The sequence below is a fragment of the Xiphophorus couchianus genome, chromosome 8, assembly GCF_001444195.1.
Source record: "Xiphophorus couchianus chromosome 8, X_couchianus-1.0, whole genome shotgun sequence".
NCBI classification, from domain to species: domain Eukaryota; kingdom Metazoa; phylum Chordata; class Actinopteri; order Cyprinodontiformes; family Poeciliidae; genus Xiphophorus; species Xiphophorus couchianus.
This window is the reverse complement of record NC_040235.1, coordinates 21,482,496-21,504,950: the sequence shown is the minus strand read 5'-3', so window position 1 is coordinate 21,504,950 and position 22,455 is coordinate 21,482,496. Positions and strand designations below refer to the sequence as shown.

Sequence of the window (22,455 nt, the reverse complement as noted above, 5' to 3'; positions counted from 1 at the left end):
TTCAAACCTAATATCATATAGGGATTTGAACCATAGCACATATTTGTTTTTTTTTTGACTAAGCACAAAAAGAAAAATACAAATCCAATCAAAGTTGGTAAAATAGACAGAAAATGTCTGCAAATTTAGTTTGTGGTAAATGATGGGTTGTATTTTACCCAAGAAGTTAAAAAGATAGTGTTATGCAGCTAGTAGTTTATTGTTTTTGGACATTGATTCTGTTATTTACTTCGTATTTGTGGATCCATAGCACCGGTTGGCTCTCCAGCTTTTGAACTTACGCATTGGTGCCTAAGATTGAAAATTGGATGTTTCAGAGCCTCCATCAGCATCCACTCTTTTGAGGGAGTATGTCAACATGTTCCTCTATACAGTAAGTCGCGAGCCCCGTCACGCTGTGAGCTCGTCAGCTTCAAGGCAAGTGGCCTGCCGCTGTCGTCCTCACACTCCGTCTTCACACTCACCATGAATGCTAGCTGCATATGTTCCCTCTCCTGTACTTCCTCTGCTCACAGTCTGCACAGTGACTCAATTCTCACCATCCTCCTCCTCTCCTCTCCTCCCCTCCTCCTGTAGATCGCATTTGATGCCAAGACTGAAGGAGTCTCGCTCCCATGAATCACTGCTCAGCCCCAGTAGCGCCGTGGAAGCCCTGGACTTAAGCATGGAGGACGAGGTCATCATCAAACCTGTGCACAGCAGCATCCTCGGCCAGGACTACTGCTTCGAGGTGAGGCAGCGCTCTTTTTTTCTCTGCTACACAGCCCTACAGGCGAAATATGTAAAGTAGGTGTGGGAATTAAACCTGCAATGGTTGGAAGCAAAGGTTTAAACAGCCTGTTCTTATTTTATCCAAGTTCACATTCTCTTTTTGATCAAGTGCAATTTGTAGGCGCTTTTCCTGTCACTGAGACACCTGTGTGAGAGATCAGATAGTCAATATGAAGCTACAGTAAGTGCCAGGGGTCTCCAACTCCAGCTGTCGAGGGCTAATGTTCTGCGACTTTTAGATGTTTCTCTGCTTCATAATAGCTGAGTCAAATAATAAGGTCATTAGCAGGAGTCTGGAAAAGTTGACTCCATACAGAGGAGGAGATTCGGCCTCATAAAATTAACAGTTGAAACAGCAGCAAATAATGTAAATTTGTTGTGCTACCTCAGACTTTATTTCTAAAATCCTCAAAAGTATAACACAATTATTGAACTAGCTATTCCAGCATGATTTAGATACTTTAATAATGAAAATGTATAGATAGCTAAATGTGTCTTTCGTCAAGCTGAACATTCAAGCTAATAATTGCTCAGTTTTAGACCAATAGAAAGCATCTTATCCAACAAAGTGACCAATTGATTTCAGTGTGTGTTTTCAATTTTATGTTAAGAGTGTGACTTATTAGCCAGTAAATAAATCCACATTTAGACACTGAAATAATGACAGTTGAACTTTTTGTTTTTTACATATATATCTTTTCATAATGTGGTTTGAAAACCAGCTTGAAAATTTACTATACTAAGGTTCACACTAACCCTTAATCTATCAGTCAAGGTACATTTAACTAGAAAGTCTGTTATGTGTGGAAAAACTTTGAGATTATAGTGTACAGAGTCCTCTGCTGTGTTTGGAGTTTATTTCTAAGCAGAGATCTTACATTGGGACTGATTGAATACGGAAATGTATTGATGCCAGCACAATTTGGAAACGGTACCAGCAGAAATAGTTGAATCAGTCATGATTCGTTTGTTGTGATACGAGCTGAAGTTTGAAATAAAATCCTTTGCTTTTCAACTGCAGACGTTTTTTTAGAGCCTTTTTGCCATTCTCCCTGAAACTCCAGCACTTTGAAAGCAACCGCCAGTCACACACTACAAGGTCATAAAACGTTTTCAAGACTCATGTCTTTTGGCTAGTGAAACAAGAGATTAGTATTTTGATAAATTACAGATTTGGGGTTGAATGATTGTAAGCCAAAGCCCAACATAGGGGAGTTTTGTTTTATCCCTGTGACCAAACACAGAAATGATTGGCACTTACAATTTCTTTTCACTCCACTGCTACAACCTCTAGCCTCCTGAAATAGTCCTTTTGGCATACTTCCACTAATCGCTCCACCACTACTACTATTTTTTGGTTCATACACCCATGAAGGTTTTAGAAGAAATCAGTATGTTATATTTTCCTCTTTCCAGAATCATTATTTGTACATTTTGGTTTTTAAAAAGTCTTAAGAAATCGTCCCTGCATGGAGAAAAGGGTTGCCACAACGACTAGCATTCAGAAAATTGTTACCAAGCTGATTTAGGGTCTCTCCACGCTTTGTTTTGGTTTCATTGCCTGGAACTGTACTCATGATGACTCAACGGTCTCATCAGTGTTGTTTACAGGCTCAGCAGGCAGCAGTGGAGCTCCAAACCCCTCTGTATATGCTAGCTGCTAATGAGCCAGATTTGATACCCAGCAGAGATGAGGGGGTCGTGGGGGAGGGAGCGTAAACTCCGTGTATGTTAATCACTAACACATTCATCAAAACATTATTACAGGCTCATAATATGTACTTTAAGTGGTATGTTCACAGCTTACCCTGCTGCTACAATTGCTGCTGTTTCAGATTGTTGTGTTCATGCCTTGGTCAATCGAAATTCTGATTCTGATTGTTTTTTTTAATTTCATTTAATGTTCTCACTTCTTTACATCAATCAGAGATTAGAATTTGTTTTCATGGTCAATGTTTCAGCTGACCAGTTCTTAGAGTCAAAAACATAATAATAATTTTTTTTTTTTTTTGGATAGTTTTCAGACCAAATATTTCCAAAAATTAAAAGATAAAAAGAGTAAAACAACTAAAAGCTGGAAGTAATGTTTGATATTTATGGTTGAAAAGTGATTTATTAAGTACTACATAGCATATGTCAAGAGAAAAAATGAAAGGTTTTACGTTAGTATAACAAAACAACAAAAGACAATCAACAAATATAAATAAAAAAGGCAATAAAGTACAGCTGCATTCTTCACCAAGATCTTTTATTGAACATTTTTGAAAAATCTATTTATGTGATGATGTTTCCATATATTTTGGATAATTTTCCAGTTGAAAAGTGGCAACCTGAGAAACAGAAAACGTCTTACACTCCTTCTCTTGTTTTAGGTACTAAGTCTGAACTACAAAGTCCATTGCTTATGTCTGCATGAGAAAAAGTAATTTTTGCGAGATCACGGAATATATTATCCCCCCCAAAAATTTTTTTATAAAATTTTCCTAACAAAGGCATCTTTGGAAATAGAAACTGCTGAATATTTCAGATGACTTGAGTATGGCTAAAAACGCTAAGCACCAATAAATCAGGCTGCTGTCGAGCAAAGAGCTTCCCCAATTTGCATAACAATGAGCTAATTGTTTCTCTATGTCTGAATTTTTCCTGGACATTAAAAGGAAGAAAAGGTCAAGGAAGCTGTGACTTTTGGACAGCCTGTTCTTGTCTGATTACTCATTCCTTGTGGTCTGATTGGAAACTGCCCACCAGTATTGTGCATACAGTCAGACTGTAGAGTCAGATTTTTAACAATTTCTTTGAATACATGATTATGTATATACAGATTTGTGTATATAGCAGAAGATACATCATGTAAACACACGAGCAGTGAAGCTGACTTCACTGAGGCTGTTTCTATCCATCGTGAAATTAGCCAAAACGACAAGTCATTTCCCAACGGCCATTTTCTGCTTCCTGTCATCTGCTTCTGTTTATTTTGCACAAGGTTATTTCTCTCTGGCTGCTAATGTGATGCATTTTAACTGGGTTCACCGTGAAAGCTTCGCCGTCTCCTTTCTTGCGTGATGCTCGATCATCGAAGCATTTGTTTTCCTCCTGTCTTTCTGCCTCTGCGGTAGGTCACCACCTCCACAGGAAGCAAATGTTTTTCCTGCCGTTCGGCGGCCGAGAGAGACAAATGGATGGAGAATCTGAGGAGAGCCGTGCAGCCGAACAAGGTATGTAAATGCACGCAATGTGCAAGGGGACAGGGGAGCTGTTGGGCAATCAGCACAAATGAGCTCGAGTGTCCCAATTACGAAACCTCGCTCTGCAAACACAGATAAAGACGCACTAAAGTGTCAACAAGGTTAGCTCTTCGTACAGACTACAATTTAAGGGTTTAGGATTCTCTGGTGGGATGGAAAAACACTTAAAGTGCTTTCCTCTGTTGTGCAGCGAAGATTTAGGTGGCAAATATGTCAAGGCAAGAAGATTTCCCGATTCAAAATATGCGATATGTTCATTTCTACATGTGCCATCACTTATATATTTGGATATTTGCTCTTCCGAGATAGGTGCTAGCTCAACTCCACGTTTGCTTGTGATGATAGGATAGAATTCCAACATGCCTTCAGGGAAAGAAAAAAAAAACTGAGCTTTGGAGATTCTTTTTTTTTTCTTTTTTTTTTACTTCCTTTACCATGATGATTACCGTGTGACGTGGAAAGCCATGAATATAAGCTGTAATCCAGCCAGGTGAGTGTGTTTAAGGTCTTCATGTCTGGTCATATAAACTCTAATGAACTATAAAGTAGGGAAAGTTATAAAAGTAATTCAAAGAAATTATTCAGTTAAATACATTTTTACAGAGATTACTCAGGGTACCAATAAGTGTGCAAAAATTAAAATAAAAAAAAATATGGATATACGTGTCCTCTCCTGAATAAATGTATTCAAACTAAAAGTTTAACTTGCAATATGTTGAATTTATTTTGAGATCTTTACCTGGAGTGCAAATTAATGTGGCCAACAGTGTTTATAAGAACTGTTGCATTACCGTATTTAATAAATGGACAAACAGATTTTAAACTGTGATACACAAACTAATATTACACCCTCAACTGCAGCAGTATGTGAGCACCGCCAGAGCTAGACTGAAGCAAGACTGATGGAGAGATTTATCAATGGCACCAGTGGGAAATTAATGTTCAAACGTTCTCCTTTAAAAATGCCTATTTTAATGTACCTGCTCGTAAAAGCCTCTTTCCTTTTACTGGAACAGAACAAAATAAAAAAATTTTTAAAAATCGAGTAACTACAGCAAGACCTGAAAACTGATGTGTACAGCTCCAATTAGAGAGAGTTTGGAATAATAGACATACACTGCTCTCTTAAGATGTGCTAAAACTGATGGATACATGCCTAAAAAAGCTGCAGCAGATGTAATCCAGTAAAATCATTAAATCATTTTCTTTCAACCTACTTTTGTTACCTTCTGTTGGTCTTTCACATTAGATCAAAATAAAGCACCTGGGACCTTGAGTCTGTAACATGACAAAAAAGCGAAAAGGTTCAAGGGGAACAAATATTTTTGTGCAGCACTTTATAGTGAGATTCATACAAAGAGTCTAATTCAATTCAGATTCTGACACAGCACAGCCAAATACTGTAGATCCTCAGCTGGCAGATGGGAAAGCAACCAGATAGTAGGACCTTTGTACGGGCTGAATGACTCAGCACATGAAGCACTTAAGTTCGCTTTGGCAGGACGAATGTGGTTGGGAAGTGATTGCTTTTTCAATCCCAGTGTGTAGGAGTGATTGTCTCCGGGATTGAGGGTGGATTGACCCGCAAAGCAACAAGAAGGTATTCGGTTAAAAAAAAATTGCTCAATGTTTTCAGAAGAAAAATAACTGAATCGAGACACAAAGAGGAACCTGTGAATGTTTTCTTTTTGTTTTGTTTTTTTTTTTTGAGAAGAAACATTTGGGTCTCTTTTTTTAGTGGAGATAAAAAGTCATGTCTGTAAAGTGGTGACATGGAGGATGTAGTTCTGCTTTTAGAGAGAAAGCTGAATTGTTTTATCTGGAAAATGTGTAGAAAAGAGTACTTTTCCTGAAAGGGGTCAAAAACCAGACGTCCAAGACCTTGTAACCTATAAATCCCCTCTGTGTCAGTCAGTGATAATAGGAAGTGCAGGATTAGTCACAAATTGCAAAACCATGACATCAGAAAAAAAAATTTTTATTGTTTCCCATCTTCTCCGCCTAGCAGTCATCAATAACAGTCCTAATAAATATGCCTGCATGAAAATCATAACTATTTTTGCAACACAGGCAAAAAAAACCCCAAAAAAAGCCTTCACCTGTTGAACAGTGTGTTTTGCTGTGAATGTTAATGCTGCAAGGCATCATGGGACAGCAGCTCTCCTTTCATTCTCTTAAGGACGATCTTTTGTATTAAGCGCTGAAGTGGGTAAGAAAGGAATCGCTGCAGCTCAGTTTCTTGCTGATTTAATAAGCTCTTATCACAGCTGCTGCTGCTTCAAGGTCATTTATCTCAGTTAGGAGCAAATCTTACATTAAACAAAAAAAAAAAACCTGACTGCACTGATAAACATCTTAGTGCTCCGACTTTTAGCTCCCTCTTTATGCAGAAACCGCTTCTCTATCATACAGTCTTTAGAAAAGAGGTGCGCTAGCCACAGCGCTAAGGAATTTTGTGTAGCGGTCCATCATTTTAGAGTAGATGAAAGTGATGCAAAGTTGTCCTTTTATTTTTACTAATAAAAATCAAAACTGTCAAAATAAACACCCCCCTTCCCTGACGTGTCCGTTACCCTAAATAAGACTCGGTGCAATCAACTGCCTTAAGAAATCATCACATAACTACTTCATAGATCACCTGAGCTACATTCACTGTAGCATAAATGAGTCTGTTGGTCAGAGGTTGGTCAAATAACATTAATGAACAGACAAGATCATGAAGACGAATCAGCAGAGCACTGAGGTGCAAGAAAATGTGGTGGAAAAGATTGAAGCAGGAATAAGTAATACAATAATATCTAGAGCTCGAGAAAAAATTCTTGGACCACCTAAAGTGGCTTATTTTTCTTGCATCACGCTGAATTATGGATTTATCTATCAATAAATCCTGTTTATTTGTATAGCACATTTCATCAACGTAGCAGTTCAAGGAGGTTATGAAAACATAAATAAAAATACAGTCATCAATTTTGAAACCAATAAGAGACAATACCTTCTGTCAAGTGCTGTCATTAAAATCATTAATACACATCAAATCTATTGGTCAGTGTTCCATTTATTATGGTTCAAAGGCAACTCTAAAACATGTGGGTTTTTAGTCTTGGTTTGTAGGACCTCAGTGTTTCGGCTGCTTTGCAGTTTTCTGGAAGTTTGTTCCAGATTTGTGGTGGATAGAAGCTGAAAGCTGCTTCTCCATGTTTACCTGGACTTACTCTGATTCAGTACTTGGAGGAATCCGAGGGAGTCTTTATGACTTTTTTGAGGTCTGGTATTTCATTTTTAAAATGTCAATATCAGCTGCTCTCTCTTTCTCTGTCTTTCTCTCTTTCTTTTTTTTTGCTAGTTTTTCAGTGCAATATGAATGACGTGGCAGACCACCCCTGGCGAAATCAATCAATGACCTGAAATGCTTCTTGCATTTAGAGAAAAACAAGGGAAATTTCTTTGCTTTTATATGAATGGAAATCAAAGAGCATGTTTGAAGCCCCACTTGATTTGTTTTCAGTCATTTAAAATAGAAATACAGCTTAATCCGAGATGTTTTAATGTACTGAATATGTTCGCCGCCTGGGAACATCAGTGAATTTGAGGTATTTCTGCCGCTATTTTCTTGTTCCCTCCCACACATCCTCAAGGTTAACTCAGTTCCTGTTATCCTCCCTCTTCAGGACAACAGTCGGCGGGTGGAAAACATGCTGAGGCTGTGGATCATCGAGGCCAAGGACCTGCCGGCCAAAAAAAAATACTTCTGCGAGCTGTTCCTCGATGACTCACTGTACGCTCGCACCACCTGCAAGCTCAAGACCGACAACCTGTTCTGGGGGGAGCACTTCGAGTTCAGCAACCTGCCCGCCGTCCGGAGCATCGCGGCGCACCTCTACAAGGACACGGACAAGAAGAAGAAGAAGGACAAAAACAACTACATCGGCCTCGTCAGCATCCCCGTCCTGGCCGTCACCGGGCGGCAGTTTGTGGAGAAGTGGTACCCGGTCAGCACGCCCACCCCGCCCAAGGGTAAGACGTCGGGCCCCATGATCCGGATCAAGGCCCGCTATCAGAGCATGAACATCCTTCCGATGGAGATGTACAAGGAGTTTGCGGAATACACCACCAACAACTACATGATGCTGTGCTCGGTGCTGGAGCCGGCCATCAGCGTCAAGAACAAGGAGGAGGTGGCGTGCGCGCTGGTGCACATCCTTCAGAGCACCGGCAAGGCGAAGGTTAGTGATCCCCTCCACAGCCTCTGTTTTATCGGTTTCCATTCAGCCCGCGTTCCTGTTCTCCGCAGGAACGGCGCAGATAAAAAAAAGAAGGGCCGATGTTGGCCCATTATTTTGTCGTGAGCCTCTGACTTCACATTACAAAAGCTCAGAGAGGTTAACAATTCCTCTGCTGCCTGCTAATCCGGTGAACTCCTGACCCCAACCCACCACTTTAAACACAGCCGTAGCGCCAGCGGCAGACACACGAGTGATTTCTTCTCAACATAGCCGCCTGAATTACAGTCAGAACTCGAGCTAATCCCTTACATGCATCTCCTGCAGTGCCTCGCGGCATACCGAAGCACGAAAATATTCACCGTCGGCTGCAGATTAGTTCACTACAGCTGCGGCTAAGTCTCCCATGACAGCAGACCGTTGGACTCAAATAACCCTTTATCCGTCTACATAAATAAAGGAATCATTGTACTTTACTGAGCAACACTGTTGAAAGAGTTGAGAGGAAAAAAAAGTATGTCCTCTTATCTGTCTCTGAAGGAAAAAAAAAAAGAAGCTCAATTGCTTCCTTTTTACAAAGCCAACCAGAAACAGCTGGAATCCCAGAAGTTTTAAATTAGCTTGGAACATGTACTTTAAAAAAAACAAAAAACATGCAGTAACATGCATAAAAATCTGCATACAATGCAGACAGAGTCTGTTAATCATCTATATCCAGTGTCATTCCTGCTGAGGTACTTAGTGTGAAATGGAACATCTTATTGAATGTGGCATATGAACCTTATGAAAAGCACAATTTCAGAAGGTACACATATTTTATTGATTTTTGCACTCTGTCACTTAGCAGCTAGTTGCTGGTAACAAGCAACACCAAGGTTTTTAAAAGTTAAGAGCTCCCTTTGGTCCCCAAAGGTCATACAGAGAGCACGGCAAACATGTGGAACAATTCTCTCTGGTCTGATGAAACCAAAACTAAAGTGTCTGGCCTACTTATGAAGCACTACTTTTGGCAGGAAACTAACACTAGACACTTCCCTGAACAAAAACACCCTAAAGTGAAACATGATATCAGCAGCATTTAGCTGTAGGGGTAGATGATGGTAATATGGATACACCTGAACGCAGAGTGATTGCGAGTAGATAGTTGCGCTAAACATAACGCCTGATCTACAATGGAATAGCATGTTTATGTCTTAGGATGACCTGGTTGAAATCCTTTTTTGTTTGTTTATTTTTTCTTTAAGCATACAGTATATTGCCTGGTAGTGTGGTACTCGGACAGAATTGTTTTCTGTTAAGTTGAGGCCCCAAGCAGATTTACCTTCCCAAGCAAAGCATTATGGCTTTTGCCATGATATACTTACATATATACAGCTCTGGAAAAACTTAAGAGACCTCTGTATCTCATGGTTATTCCACCAAATATTGATTTCTGAACTCTCCCTGAGTTAAAGCATCAGTATTGTTGTTTCTAAAAGAATATGGACTTGTTTTCTTTGCATTATTTTAGGTCTTAAAGCACTGCAACTTCTTTGTTATTCCGATATACTCTCACACTTACTTGTATTATTATATGTACCATGTACTTTCCAATGATGACTGTTGTTATATATATGTTATGCTGTTTGTTGTTGTGGTTTTGCAGGGTTTTTTTCTCTGTCTATGGGTTTAGAAGCAGACCTTTTTTCCCTTCTCTCTCTGCACCCCCCCCCCCCCCCCCCCACATATATATATATATATATATGTATATGTTGTTGTATATATATATACAAACAACATATGCATATTGACAACAGTCATCATTGGTAATCCCAGATGTATTTATTGGCATCTGCAGCCCAACTGAGAGTTTATGTGTCAAACACCTGAATCTAAACTTGATGGCCCAGTCCAAGTCAAAACCAGAATCCAATCGGGAGTTTGCAGATGCTAACAAAGCTTGAACAACAATAATCAGCATTATTTTTGAATTTTGGTTAGGCAACCACACTTTTGAAACTCCTGAATTACCCTTACAAAGGCGTAAGGCTTTGATTTATTAACAAAGAGAAAATAACAGTGTTACTTTGGGCAACTTTTGTCTCTTTAGCTTGAAGTTTGCTCCTCATCCTCCATGGTTTACGACTGCAGTTTGTACGTCGGCTTAGTTTTCACGACAGCTTCTTGGAGTTTTATCGCAGCCTGGCACAGATTGATGAATGATTGGCATTTAAGAAGGAATATCCGTCCACACAGCAGCACCAGCCCATTGGTTTAGGCTGGTCTCTAATATCCGCTGATTGATTGGAGGACCAGGCCTCTACTGATCCCCTGAGGGGCAAGGGCTACATCTTTAATTACCAATCAGTTAATCCTGTCCCTCTCACTAAAGCTCTTTTTAGGTCTTTCAGGCCCACTACAGCTTGTTCACCTTGTGGTCATCTGTCATTTCTGGATTTCAGTAAAACTCTTCCTCTGGCACTGAGAAGGAGTTTACAAGCGTCGCAAAAATCCCATGAGGAGCGAGTTAAACCAGCTGTGTTTTCCTGCTCGCGTTTGCAGTCTCGTTAGAGAAACTAGCAGGGAGCGGACAGCTTTTGGACTGTCATGCAAAGGGAACATGTTGACTGGTAATTATTACAGCTTTCTTTATACTTGAAAGTATGAGGGGCTTTTATTTATTTTTTTAAGCAGTAAGTCATGCAGTGCCAAGCAGCACAAAGCAGAACCAACAAACCCCATATCCGAAAATATTTCAAGCCTAAAATGGATATCTTCCCGCAGCAGCTCGGATGCTGCTCATTTTTCTAGATCTTGCAGCCAGTGTTAGATGGTTTGCTTTTAATACTTTAATGTTGAAGCCTCGTTTCATGTTGCACCAACTTAGTCATGGTCCAAAAATTGCAGAGTTATATTTAGGAATCAAGCTGTTGAAGGTGAGCCATGAGAAAATCTTGTAGTAGAGGTACTACTGGTCTGTTTCTGCAAATGTTCAGCAGACATTTTGAATAATTCTGTCCTATATTATGTATGGTTAAGTCTGAAACTGTCAGTCTGGTGTGTTATTTAGGATGGTGCCTTTTGTTCACTGAACACTATTTGTGTTTATATTATTTACACATAATCAGACCCTATTCGCTAAATAGGAGAACAATTTTTATTTGTAAAAACGTTAACCATATAGAATCGTAAAAAAAAAAAGAAAAGATTCTGCTTAAAAAGTAGGCACTATTTTGTGTTCGTGTTTTTTGTGCTTTTTTTGGCACAATTTTCCATTATAAAAATGCAAAGTTTTGACCCCAAGAATGCTCCTTCAAGGCGCTGCATCTCATCTGTTGCAGCCTGCTGTTTAGCTATGCAAATTTCTGCTTGGAGCAGTCAACGGTTAGCAACCGGGTTAGATTCCTGTTCTCTGTTTTGCCATTTTTTATCACTCATCAGCGTGTAATTGCAGCCCTGCTCGGTTGAACACTCGCTCGTCGTCTGTCCACTTTCACCGTCCTTTTCTTCGATCATCTCTCCTTTCATGCTTCGCCGCGTCCCGAGCCCTTCTCTCTCTCTCTCTCCCTCTCTCTCTCTCTTTCCCTCTCTGTCTCTGGGGAGATGTCAGTACTGGTGCCCGTATTGATGTCTGGGCGCAGCGGTAAGCAGAGACACACCCTGCATCTGTGGCAGCCCGTGCCAACTCTGCTCACACACAAGAATAAACCCCGAGATGTCTCAAAAGTCTGATGTTGTTCAAGATGTTTACAGCAGAATGTGCTCCAACCTGTTTTATTTAAGTTTTTGAGACAGAGAGACCTAGAACTCTGCGCTCCGAGCCTCCGAACCCGGTGAAATACCGTTACATCCTCAAACCTCAGACAGCGCTATTAGAAGCCCAACATCTGTATTGGAATTGCCTGGAGAAGTTCGCTCTCCTTTTTATCTGAAAACATCCACTCCCGGCTCGAATTCTTCGGGTTATTGATCTAGTTGTCTCGACGCCTCTGCCCTCAGATAGATTACGTTCTAATTTTGCTGCCGCTTCTCTCGGCTGCACAGACTCTGGGAAGCGACAATGGGAAGGATTTATTCTGGTGATAAATGTCCATGGGAGGGTTATACTCAGGATTTTACTCCATTTCACTGCTCCTCAAGGTAAACTGTCAGCCCTGCTTAACAGAGGGGAACTACATGAATCTGTACGCTTTTCATCCCTTACTGTAAACTGGTATCAGCCTGCAGCGCAGCCATAATTCTTATTAAAAAAATAATAGACTGCCGTTAGTATTATTTTTTATGCTGCAGTTGTCTGTAAGTATTCTTAATCCCATATTTTAGATGTGTTTCTCCTGTTTAGATGCCTTTTTATTGGCTGTTAATCTCGTTTTGATATCAAGGAGGAGAGGGTCTACTCGCGTCTCGGTGAACTACGTTCATGAAGGAGGGAAAACCAAAAAGAGAGAGAGAGAGCATATCGTATTCCTAAACTGTTCAATAACTACCGCATGATTTATTTATATATTTTTTTTTTTATTGACCGCTACCTGACAGCGCAGAGTGATGGAGGAGGCGTGGGAATGCATATGAAGCAATTTACGGTCACCTTGCAGCAGGAACGCGTTTTCTCTGGCCGTGGAGCCAGGCAACAATTAGATCCGCAGTTACCAACAGACGCGTAGGAGATCGTTAAGAAGCGAGAATAAGACTGTTTCACAAAACATGAAACCAAACAAAAACATATATATCTCATGAAATCTATTTGTTTCCATAGAAACCAGAAAATCTAAAATTGTTCCTACTGCTGCTCAAGTTAATACAATTTAATAAAATTACAATTTATTTTTGCCAAATGGGTTAAAGCCACAGTATAGACCGATTACCTGAAAATGTGTCAGTAAGTTTCAAGTGCTTATTGCACACAAGACACATAGAGCTTGCATTTCGGCCCCAACAAAAACACATCTTGTCCATAGGCACATCTTCAGTTGAAAAACCAAGCCGCCTTATTACATAATGTCTGCGCTGAAGACCCTTTGGGACAGTAGTGTCAAACTCATTTTCATTTTGGGCCACATAGAGATCCTGAATGTCCCCAAAAGGCCGGCTGTGGCTGAATGTATTAATACAGGCCATTAACAAACTGTTAAAATATGAATAAATTGCTGTTTCTTCCTCCAGTGAGTACTTCATGAAATAGATAATACTGTACATCTTTTCACATTGATGTAATTTGGCAGCACACAGATTAAAATCTCTCTGATTTGTTTGGTAAAATAATATTTAAGCACAAAAATATTTTTAGAAGCTTCTTTTTATGCGTCCCCCTGGAGTTTAAAGGGCCACATGAATTAGCTATGGTGGTCTGGATTTGGCCCCCGGGGCCTTGAGGTTTAAAACTGTCTCTGAAAAAAACACTAGAAATCTCTCACCCAGCTAAAGCAGTTACAGTAATGGTTGACCACTCATGATGAAGAAGAAATGTCCTAAAGATATCACTGAAGGACCTTGACACACTTTAGGATAAAATCCATGCCAAACCAGCAGCGAGACTAATATTTCTGAGGTGTATGACACTCACTGTAAGACCCCCTGCAGTCAGACTTGCTTTTCCTAATGATCATCTGCTTCCTGTTTCTGTGGCCAACGGCGAAACTCGGCGCCTTCGGCAGGAGGTGCCTTCATTTCCATCAGGCCCTCAGTCCTTGTCGTCAACCCAATGTGACCCTCACAGAAAATGCTGCAGGCTATCATGCTGTAACACTAGCCACAGATCCCCCAGGTGGAGAGACCCAGGTGGTGGTGGGGGATGGGGGGAAAGTTCTAGCAAGATGAGGACAGTGAAGGACAGACCGACTGTCATGGCTCCATTTTATTTATTTTATTTTACTTTTAAATCTTTACTCAGTTTTTGCCTTTGGGAATATAACCTAGCCCATTTGGTCTCTAATGCTTGAGCTTGGTTTTTCATGGTTATCATTATTACTAAACACCTACATTCAGCTTTACATTTGTCGTCCAGTTCCTGTAAAGTTACCCATACCGATTTTTGGTCTGTTCTGTTTGCTCTTTAAGAATGATCATATAGAGGGTCATAAGGATGGCATTAAGAATGTTTCTAGTCTTTCTTACAAGACCTACTGTAAGTTACTTATGTTAATGGTGGTTATATGAGAGAGCAGTCTCTATAAAATCAGATTTTACAAATGTTTGTTCCTATTTTAAGCTGTCTTTAGCATCGCTAGCAGAGTTAGCATGGTTAGCATGACTCCAACAGCTTTCATGTATGTTACCCAGATGTTGTACAGTTTTTACATTGTCTATTTTCTATATATTGTAGTTAGAGCGTTTCCATCCATCGGACCAGAAAATATAATAAAATATAATATACATCTTTGTCTAAGCTCATCAAAAATTTTGATACCTGGTCCTTTTTTCTGCTCAGATTTTGTTGAGTCACTCAGTAGCAGCATCAACACCGAGGAGTGTTGTTGTCAACACCCTTATGTGTGATACATTCATTGACTTGGAAAAAAGTTGGATTTTTAAGTATCCACCTGGCCAGTCAATAGTGAGAGCTGATAAGGCTGAAAATCTACCAATTTGGGTCAGCTCTCAGTATCTTGGCGCTTTTCTCGTCTCAACAGCTTTTGGGTTTTGTTTTTTTCTGATAAATCTCAGCCTTTCCGCAACCTAAATTACCCATTCATGAAATTAACTAATTTAATCCCATAGAAAAGTCTCAATTAATGCGCTGATGGATGTTGTGCCAATAGCAGCATTTCCAGAAAGAATATTCTGAGCTGGTTTGAACAGCCCAGATTACACAAGATCATAATCAAGTCATCATGTTGATCGTTTCACATGTGCCTGATCCCGAAGTGGGTTGAATTGATCTGTCAGGCAGCCTCCCCCGCTTTCAAACTTACCTTTATTTTTTTATTCACGTTCAGTTTTTAGCACTATTGCTTTTTATTGCCATAGAAACCCACAAGGCTTTCAAACAGAAGCTGTCAAACTGGTGCCGAGACGGTGCTTTCGTTTTCGTTTCTCTTTGTCTGAGCGCCACTGCGTCTCGTTTTTGTGCGCCGTTCCAATAATGAAAACGCTCGTGTCCCATCGCCACGACGGCCGCGTTCACTTTCAGAACTTGTCGCCGCTTCATTTGCTTCAGAATTCAGCAGAATAGAGATTTCTACAGACTCCGATGCCTACTCTTTATTAGCCCAGACGAGCCTCCCTGCTCTGCTGACCCATCTCTCGCCCTTATATTCATGGCGCTCCTTCTATCCCTGAACTCTGTGTTGGGGTTTTTGAGGCATGGTTTGGTTGATGGGATGTGGCAGCATTTTAGAGAGTGTTCTATTTCTCCTTATTAGCACTGAAGCAGAGGGAAGGAGGGGGGGTTTCAGTCTGCAAGACTGAGTGAGTGCTTTAGGAGAAACACTAAAGGATGACACGAGGGAACAGGGCGCCGCTCCAGTCTCTGCTTAAAATGTAATTGCTTTGGCTTTTAGGATACTTGTGCTTCTGTATGGTAAAGCTAATTAAACCAAATCGTATGCGGCTAGTTTGCGGCCTTTTTATGAATCCTAATGTGGAGGAGGTGATCGCAAACTTTACTTTCCTTTAAATCCATAACATGAAGTCTTAAGGATTAAAAACCAAAAATAAGGAGCATGAAGAGCTGCGATTTATCCCAAAAGCATCTCCGTCGTCACAAAAAGCCGTCGTATCAAATCCAGTTAAGCGAAGAGGGCTTTTCAGAATGCAGATGCTCGCAAAAGTTTATTTCGTCAGATTATAGCCTCAACTTTCTATGTATCCTTTTTTTTTTTTTTTTGTAGGGCATATATGTGAAAAAATATTCAATTAAAATTGTAAAAAAGTGGATTGTGCATTTGCATACGGCGACCTTAAAATCGAGTTGAACCCACTGCCTGCAGGACTCACCGGACTAGTAAATAATGTCCACTCATGTTTAATTTAATCACAGCATAAATACGGTGGAGAACATCATCGACACACAGCATCACGAAGACCATCGGAAAGGTCAGGTATGATGTTGCACTGGTTGATCCGTCATCTGTAAATGGAAAGAGAAGGACTCGACTGGAGATCTGGAGAGCATTAAGTATAGAAACGGGCCCCATGGTGGCGCTAGAGTAGCTAAAAGGTTCCACATCTCAGGTAGGAGAATCTGTTGACAGACTTTGCATTATAAAATCCTCTCATCACCAAACTTCTGTTGTCGATCGTCTCTATGGAGTTATTTAACAAGCGCCATTTTATACTTGTTAAAATACGGTTCTTCATAAAATACGGTTGGAATAGATGCATCCGATTAGGAACGTTTCACATTAAAACTATATACAAATATCATTCTTAAAATTTACACACGTTCAAGTCCAGTTTCTTCAGGCATTTCAGTTTAGTGTCAACAAGTCCGACTTTTTTAAATTTTGCCGACAAAGCTATCACAAAACATCTCGTCTGCAGATGCATCATCATGCTAACTGTAGAGAAGTTTGAAATGCACTTCTAAAATGACTATTTGATTAGAGTGTGAACCTTCGTCGTTGTAATGTGATTTCACACACCTGACAGCCATCCACTGACTCCGGCAGGCACTTGCAGTAGGTATAAAGGCTCAAGTGGCAAAATTTACACCAGAGCTTCCCCTCACCGCTTACATTTTCAACAGCACTAAGTCAGCATCCAGTTAATCTCTCCCAATTTGTGTTTTTGTTTGTTTCCAATGGAATTTTTCTCTTGCTCAAAATCCAAATTGACTAGATAAACACTGAGTTTGCCTTCTTCTCTTATTGTGACACTCCCCTACTCAAGCAAAGGTAACTGTTGCTGTCTGTGTGAGCTGTGCTAATAGTTTGCCTATCACTAATATCAACGCATGCCCTCTCTGTACATCTGTGCTCTGAGACTAAAATTTGCAAATGTTAGGAACAAAGAAAAGGCACGTTTGCATATAGCTGATGTTTTGATTATAATGCACAGTGAAACAAGGCAGTGAAACCAGCGAAACCGTCTCTTACAAAGAGATGTGATCTTGCAGACTGCTTTGAAAAATGGTCATAAGTTACTCAGCTGTGCTGGATTTCAGGCCAGTTTCTAAAGTGTTTCACTCAACTAATCCAACATTAGCTATTTTTATGAGATTCTCCTGCAAGTTTTGAGGGAACTATTAAAATATAGCAAAAAAACAATGTGCTTGCACTAACTGATGGTGAGAGAAGCAACGAGGCAACACAAAGTGTAATGCACGGCTTTAATAAACAGTAAAATGTTTGTTATATTAGAACTTATTCGGCAAATGTGTTTCCATCTCCCCTTTAGCGCAATAACTTTGCTTTAGAATAGCTGGAAACCACCTCAAGAGAGCGTAAAATTTTTATTTTTTTTTATCAAACTTGAGGAAGTTCATATGAATTTCATAATTTCCATCAACCTCTTTTAACATATAGCAAAACAAATGTAAAAATGTTAATGGAAACACGGTCATTGCTACATGTGCAGCACACATAACCTGTCACTAATCATTGCATTTATTGCTTCCCAGTCAGATTCCATTATATAAAACTGTTAAAATTAACCTCTTGATTATGATGTTTAAAAGTGGAGAAATAAGTGGACTCACTTAGGTAATTATTACTTCATCCTGCATTTTCAGGCTGCTGTATTTATTTATTTATTTATTTTGCAGCTGCAGATTTCTCTATCCGCTTTAAATAATTCAATGGTTCACTCAGGTCTTGTAGATGACCTGATCCACTTGACTGAAGTAGGCGGCACGGAGTCGGTCCGTTACCGGCGGAAGAAGAAATAAATGGTGTAATTTAAAGTAGCAGGCATGGAGCCTGAAGAAGAAAACAGTTGTATGTTTGGTTTTTTTAATGCAAAGAACATTTAGTTGTCTCTAAATTATATGTCCCATTTTTTAATCTAAATCATGCAGCTTTAATTTCTCACCCTGGTCAAACAATTTCCCCAAACTAAAAGCGTTTTGTCAAGGTGTGCTGTAGCCGCGAATGTCTCGATGTTTTGTTCAAATTATTGTGGTAAATCGATAGAAAGTAGTATGTGATTTTATTCATTTTATTTTGTTTCGAACATGACAACAGCATAAAATAACACACATGAACAAGGATTGCAAAAGGCGTGGTTTTTGTACATCAGTAATCTTAACACGCTCGAAAAGTAGAATAAAAATCATACAGAGCAGTTAGAACTTTGTCAAAGAGAAATGTATTGGTTTAGCCTCCTTTACTCTAATTCCCTTTAAGAAAAATTGACAGCAAACATTTGCTATACACCTGGTGTTGACAGCATCGTGTTGTGGAACTGAGAAGATGGATGTAGCTGTTACTGGAGCTACATCCAGTAACAGCTGGATCGGGGGGAATCAGGACAAGTACACAACTTATTTTTCCCTAACTTTATAACTTTCTTCCAAAGTCAACATGTAGGTCTGTATGTTATTTAGTGGCATCGGAATAAATGGGGTAAATACAACCACATAGTGTTGATTATTACAAAGAAAAAGAATTATAATTTCCATTACAGTGTAAACATTTGATTCTTATTAATCATGTCACATCTGCTTTAACTTATTTATATTCGTATTATTAGATTTTTCCTCAGTTCATTTCTGTGTATGTGCGGAGATTCTTACATGCTTGTGTTTTTATGAAGCCGGCGGATGCATGACCAAAAAGGCTCTTGTCTCAGCACATCAGTAGATGATCGGCTCCCCACGGTGCACCTTTGATTATTCAGCTAACAGGCCTCCGCAGCAAGTGTATGCAAACCTCTCTGCGAGGCGCTCGCCGCCTCCCCGCCTCCCCGCCTCCCTCTGCGTTCTTTAAAAACCCGTCCCTCCGTCTCTTCTTCCTCTCCTTCGCTAATTCTCTGCCTACATCTGTCGCTTGTCTCTTTTCTCCCTGCTACACCGACTCCCAAGTTTAACAAGCTGCCAGGGGACTTACATGAAAGTACACCCAGAAATTTGTTAAAGGGACCTAAACAAGGGATGACTCATCCCCAGATGGCTCTATTTCCATGTCTTCAGATCTGACTTTTTTGTTTTTTTTCCTTTACCCACTGGTTTTGAGATCTTTATCAAGTTAGGCAACTTTTTTTTTCCTTTCAGGAAAGATAAATAAAAGTGGCTTGATCACTGCAGGTGTCTGAGTGATGCATCAGAATGTAACCAAATCTTGTAATAAAGAATAATAACTTTTTTCAGTCTGTATTTAGGTTCTACATAAATCTGTCTCACTAAATATTTCCACATTTTGTTCTTAGCACCACAAACTTCATTGCATTTTATTGATTTTTGATCAGTAGCGCCAAGTTGAGATTAAAGTACATGTTTATTATGACTTTTTTTAAAATTAAATTTGCAAAGTTTGAATAGAACCCCCCTTTATTACTTTTATTACTACTTTAATTGCAATTGCAGCCAAAAGTCTTTGAATTGTCTTCATTATTCTATGAAAAATGGCTCAATTGACAGATTTTCAATTGGATTTCCATTTGAACTTTTATTACCCTGTTCTAATGGATGAAAGGTGAACCTCTGGACAGTCTCATAGCTTTGCATTTAGCTTCATCCATCTTCCCATTAACTCTGATCAGTTTCCCTATGCATACTAAAGAAGAACATCCCCTTGTGGCAAAAGGCAAACTAGACATCTTATGGCTTTTCTAAGCAAAAGCTGTCCTTTTGCTTCAATCTTAATTTTGTTGAAATTGCACATATCCACAACGCCACTGAATTCAATGTGGGTCTCTTTTGGCTGTTGCTTGCTTTGGATTTCATCGTTGGCTAACAACGTCAATTAATCCCTCTTTTGAGAGTTTTGCTTGTAAAAAAATAATTAAAAACTCTACTGTCTCACTTCCACTGCGTTATCAATGTAAAAAATTGAAGGAATCTAAGTAGTACTGTCCATCAGTTGGTGTCCACCATCTTCCTAGATCTTTTTTTTTGTGTGCCTGTGTCGCCTTCAGAGTCACGTGACGTAAACTGATGTTCCCTGAAAATTGTACAGATGTCCACATGCAAAACTGCAAGCACGGACATGTCGACATCATCACTAACAAGAAACATCAAAACAGGTCCTTATCCACCTGCAACATGGATGTGCCCTGCATTAAGAAGAAGGATTACCAGCTGGTGAGCGTCAGTGGAAACTACACAACCTTAATAAGCAACAACACTGATATCAAAACGATTTTCTGTATGCGGAAGACAAAAAATGATCCTGCAGAGTATAGTGAGAGGAGGTGATGGGGTAATTAAAGCATCCTACCCAGTATTTGTCACTGCAGCAACAGCAGTTCACACATTGCCAGAAGCTCCTCGAATCCTCCCTGTGAACTTTCAATCCATTCAAGCTGGATGTCCGTGAGAACGAAGACGGCAAGGAGGTGGAGGCGAGGTTTTAAGCGGGTGAAGACTTCATGGTCACTGTGATGACTTCTTTTGGTTGAGGAATGTGCTGTTTGCTAGCAAGGCCTTTACTCCCAAGGCAACAGGCACGTACCCCAAACACTCTCTGGCTGTGTCATCAACGTTTCAGCCTTCAACAGTCTGATGTCATTTCTCTCATCAGTCGTCTCCTTTTTCCTTCCCTCCACCTGGTCGCTTGTTCCTTGTCTTTTCAACTGCTGCTAAAAATAAAGCTCGCCGTCGCTCTGTCGTGCGGCAGATCGCTGCCTGATTGCTGAGTTTTTGCTCGGGAGCAGTTTGCTTCACAGAAAAGTCGTCTTTCAACTGTGATAAAATGTTTTTTAAAATATTTTTTGTGAAGTAGGTTTATTGTGAAAACAAGGTCAAAGCACTTTGCACAACAACTTTATCGTTTGCACTGAGTCTGAGTTCGGAAATGTGTTGTTGCATAAAGACCACAAGTGGATGTGTGGCAAAGAATCGAGCATCTGTTCACATTCTTGCCTGGTTACTGGTGCAGAATAAAATGCATAGGGGTTCAATTCTCCATTTGCTCACCTGAAATCAAGAGAAGCTTCTGTGCAGCATCGAGTCTGTCAATGTTTGTGTCTATTACATCACATAGACTATTAAAATTGTTCCTTGTGAAGATGTTAATGACTTTCAGGCAAGTTCTAAATCTTTAAATAGCTGTAATCTTGTGCGTCTGCTACATTTTTGCTGTTGTAGACCCCATCTGGTAATCAAAAAACAAATGTAAAGTGGTATCCCCATTTTATCACAGCGGCAACACGCTTCTGAATCGTTCAGTCCTCAAATATTTTTAACGTGAAACGCTTCTGTGACTCGCAGATCAGATAAATTAAGATTGTACAAACTACCTGCAACTGCTACGTTTCTGGTTGCACGGCGTTACAAAGAAGTGGTGTGTTTCCATAACAATGGATCACATGATAAGACTACTTTTGAGAATCCTACAGAGGATTACTGTCAGACAGCGGCTTCCCAGAGCTCCACAGAGCGTACAACACCGCTCAGCTCATTGCCTCTTGTTTCTGCTCTTACGCTTAACTGTGTCACTCTTAAACTCTCTGCAGGCTCATTATCGCACTCATCAACTTTGTTTCTATTCTCATTTAAGTTTCCAGCAAGTGTTAAAATTTTTTTTTTTTAAAAACCCAAAAAACTATTTATAGAGTTTTTTTAAATCCTGCTTTGTTTCTGTGAGTGCATTGGAAGTTCTTGTAAGTAGCCATCGAGTTAGGCTTTTATCTTCATTCTTGTACCCAGCTATTATGTCTTCTCTCCTGACCGCGTTCGTTGGCTGCTTTCGGTTTCCTCTGCAGGACTTCCTCACAGATCTGATGATGTCTGAGGTGGACCGCTGTGGGGAGAACGAGCACCTCATCTTCAGGGAAAACACTCTAGCCACGAAGGCCATAGAGGAATACCTGAAGCTGGTTGGTCAGAAGTACCTGCAGGACGCCCTCGGTGAGTAATCAGGGTCATGATGACACACAAGGGGAGGAGGGGCTTAAACACAAGATTAAACTTGATGTTTGATCTTAACGGTTACTTGTTCATGTCTTCTTCTGCAGCAGGTACATTGCCAGTTATTGGTACCTCAAGTAAAGATGTGTGAAAAATACTTAAAATACCTCTAATTTATTGGAAAATGCAGAAAAAATAGCAACATGTAATACAGTGATTAGGATTTTTTTCATTATTTTTGCTGGCATGCCTATCAAACAACCAACTGACATAATGGTAATATGTAGGGGTTGTT

General features: G+C 39.9%; 1 protein-coding gene and 1 long non-coding RNA gene across 12 annotated transcripts in view; one reads left to right on the top strand and one right to left on the bottom strand.

Moving 5' to 3' along the window:
* Window positions 1–22,455, top strand: part of LOC114149067 (disabled homolog 2-interacting protein) — a 184,085-nt gene that overhangs the window by 130,105 nt on the left and 31,525 nt on the right. For all 11 annotated transcript variants that reach the window (XM_028024623.1, XM_028024625.1, XM_028024633.1 and 8 more), the window contains 4 exons: window positions 577–730; window positions 3,888–3,986; window positions 7,685–8,239; window positions 22,016–22,160. In XM_028024623.1, coding sequence (XP_027880424.1) covers window positions 577–730; window positions 3,888–3,986; window positions 7,685–8,239; window positions 22,016–22,160 — 953 coding nt within the window. The remainder of the gene's footprint in view (window positions 1–576; window positions 731–3,887; window positions 3,987–7,684; window positions 8,240–22,015; window positions 22,161–22,455) is intronic.
* Window positions 4,616–5,038, bottom strand: LOC114149070 (uncharacterized). The gene is made up of 2 exons (XR_003596427.1): window positions 4,830–5,038; window positions 4,616–4,684 (listed from the first exon to the last, which is right to left on the bottom strand). It is a non-coding gene; the product is annotated as an uncharacterized LOC114149070 (long non-coding RNA).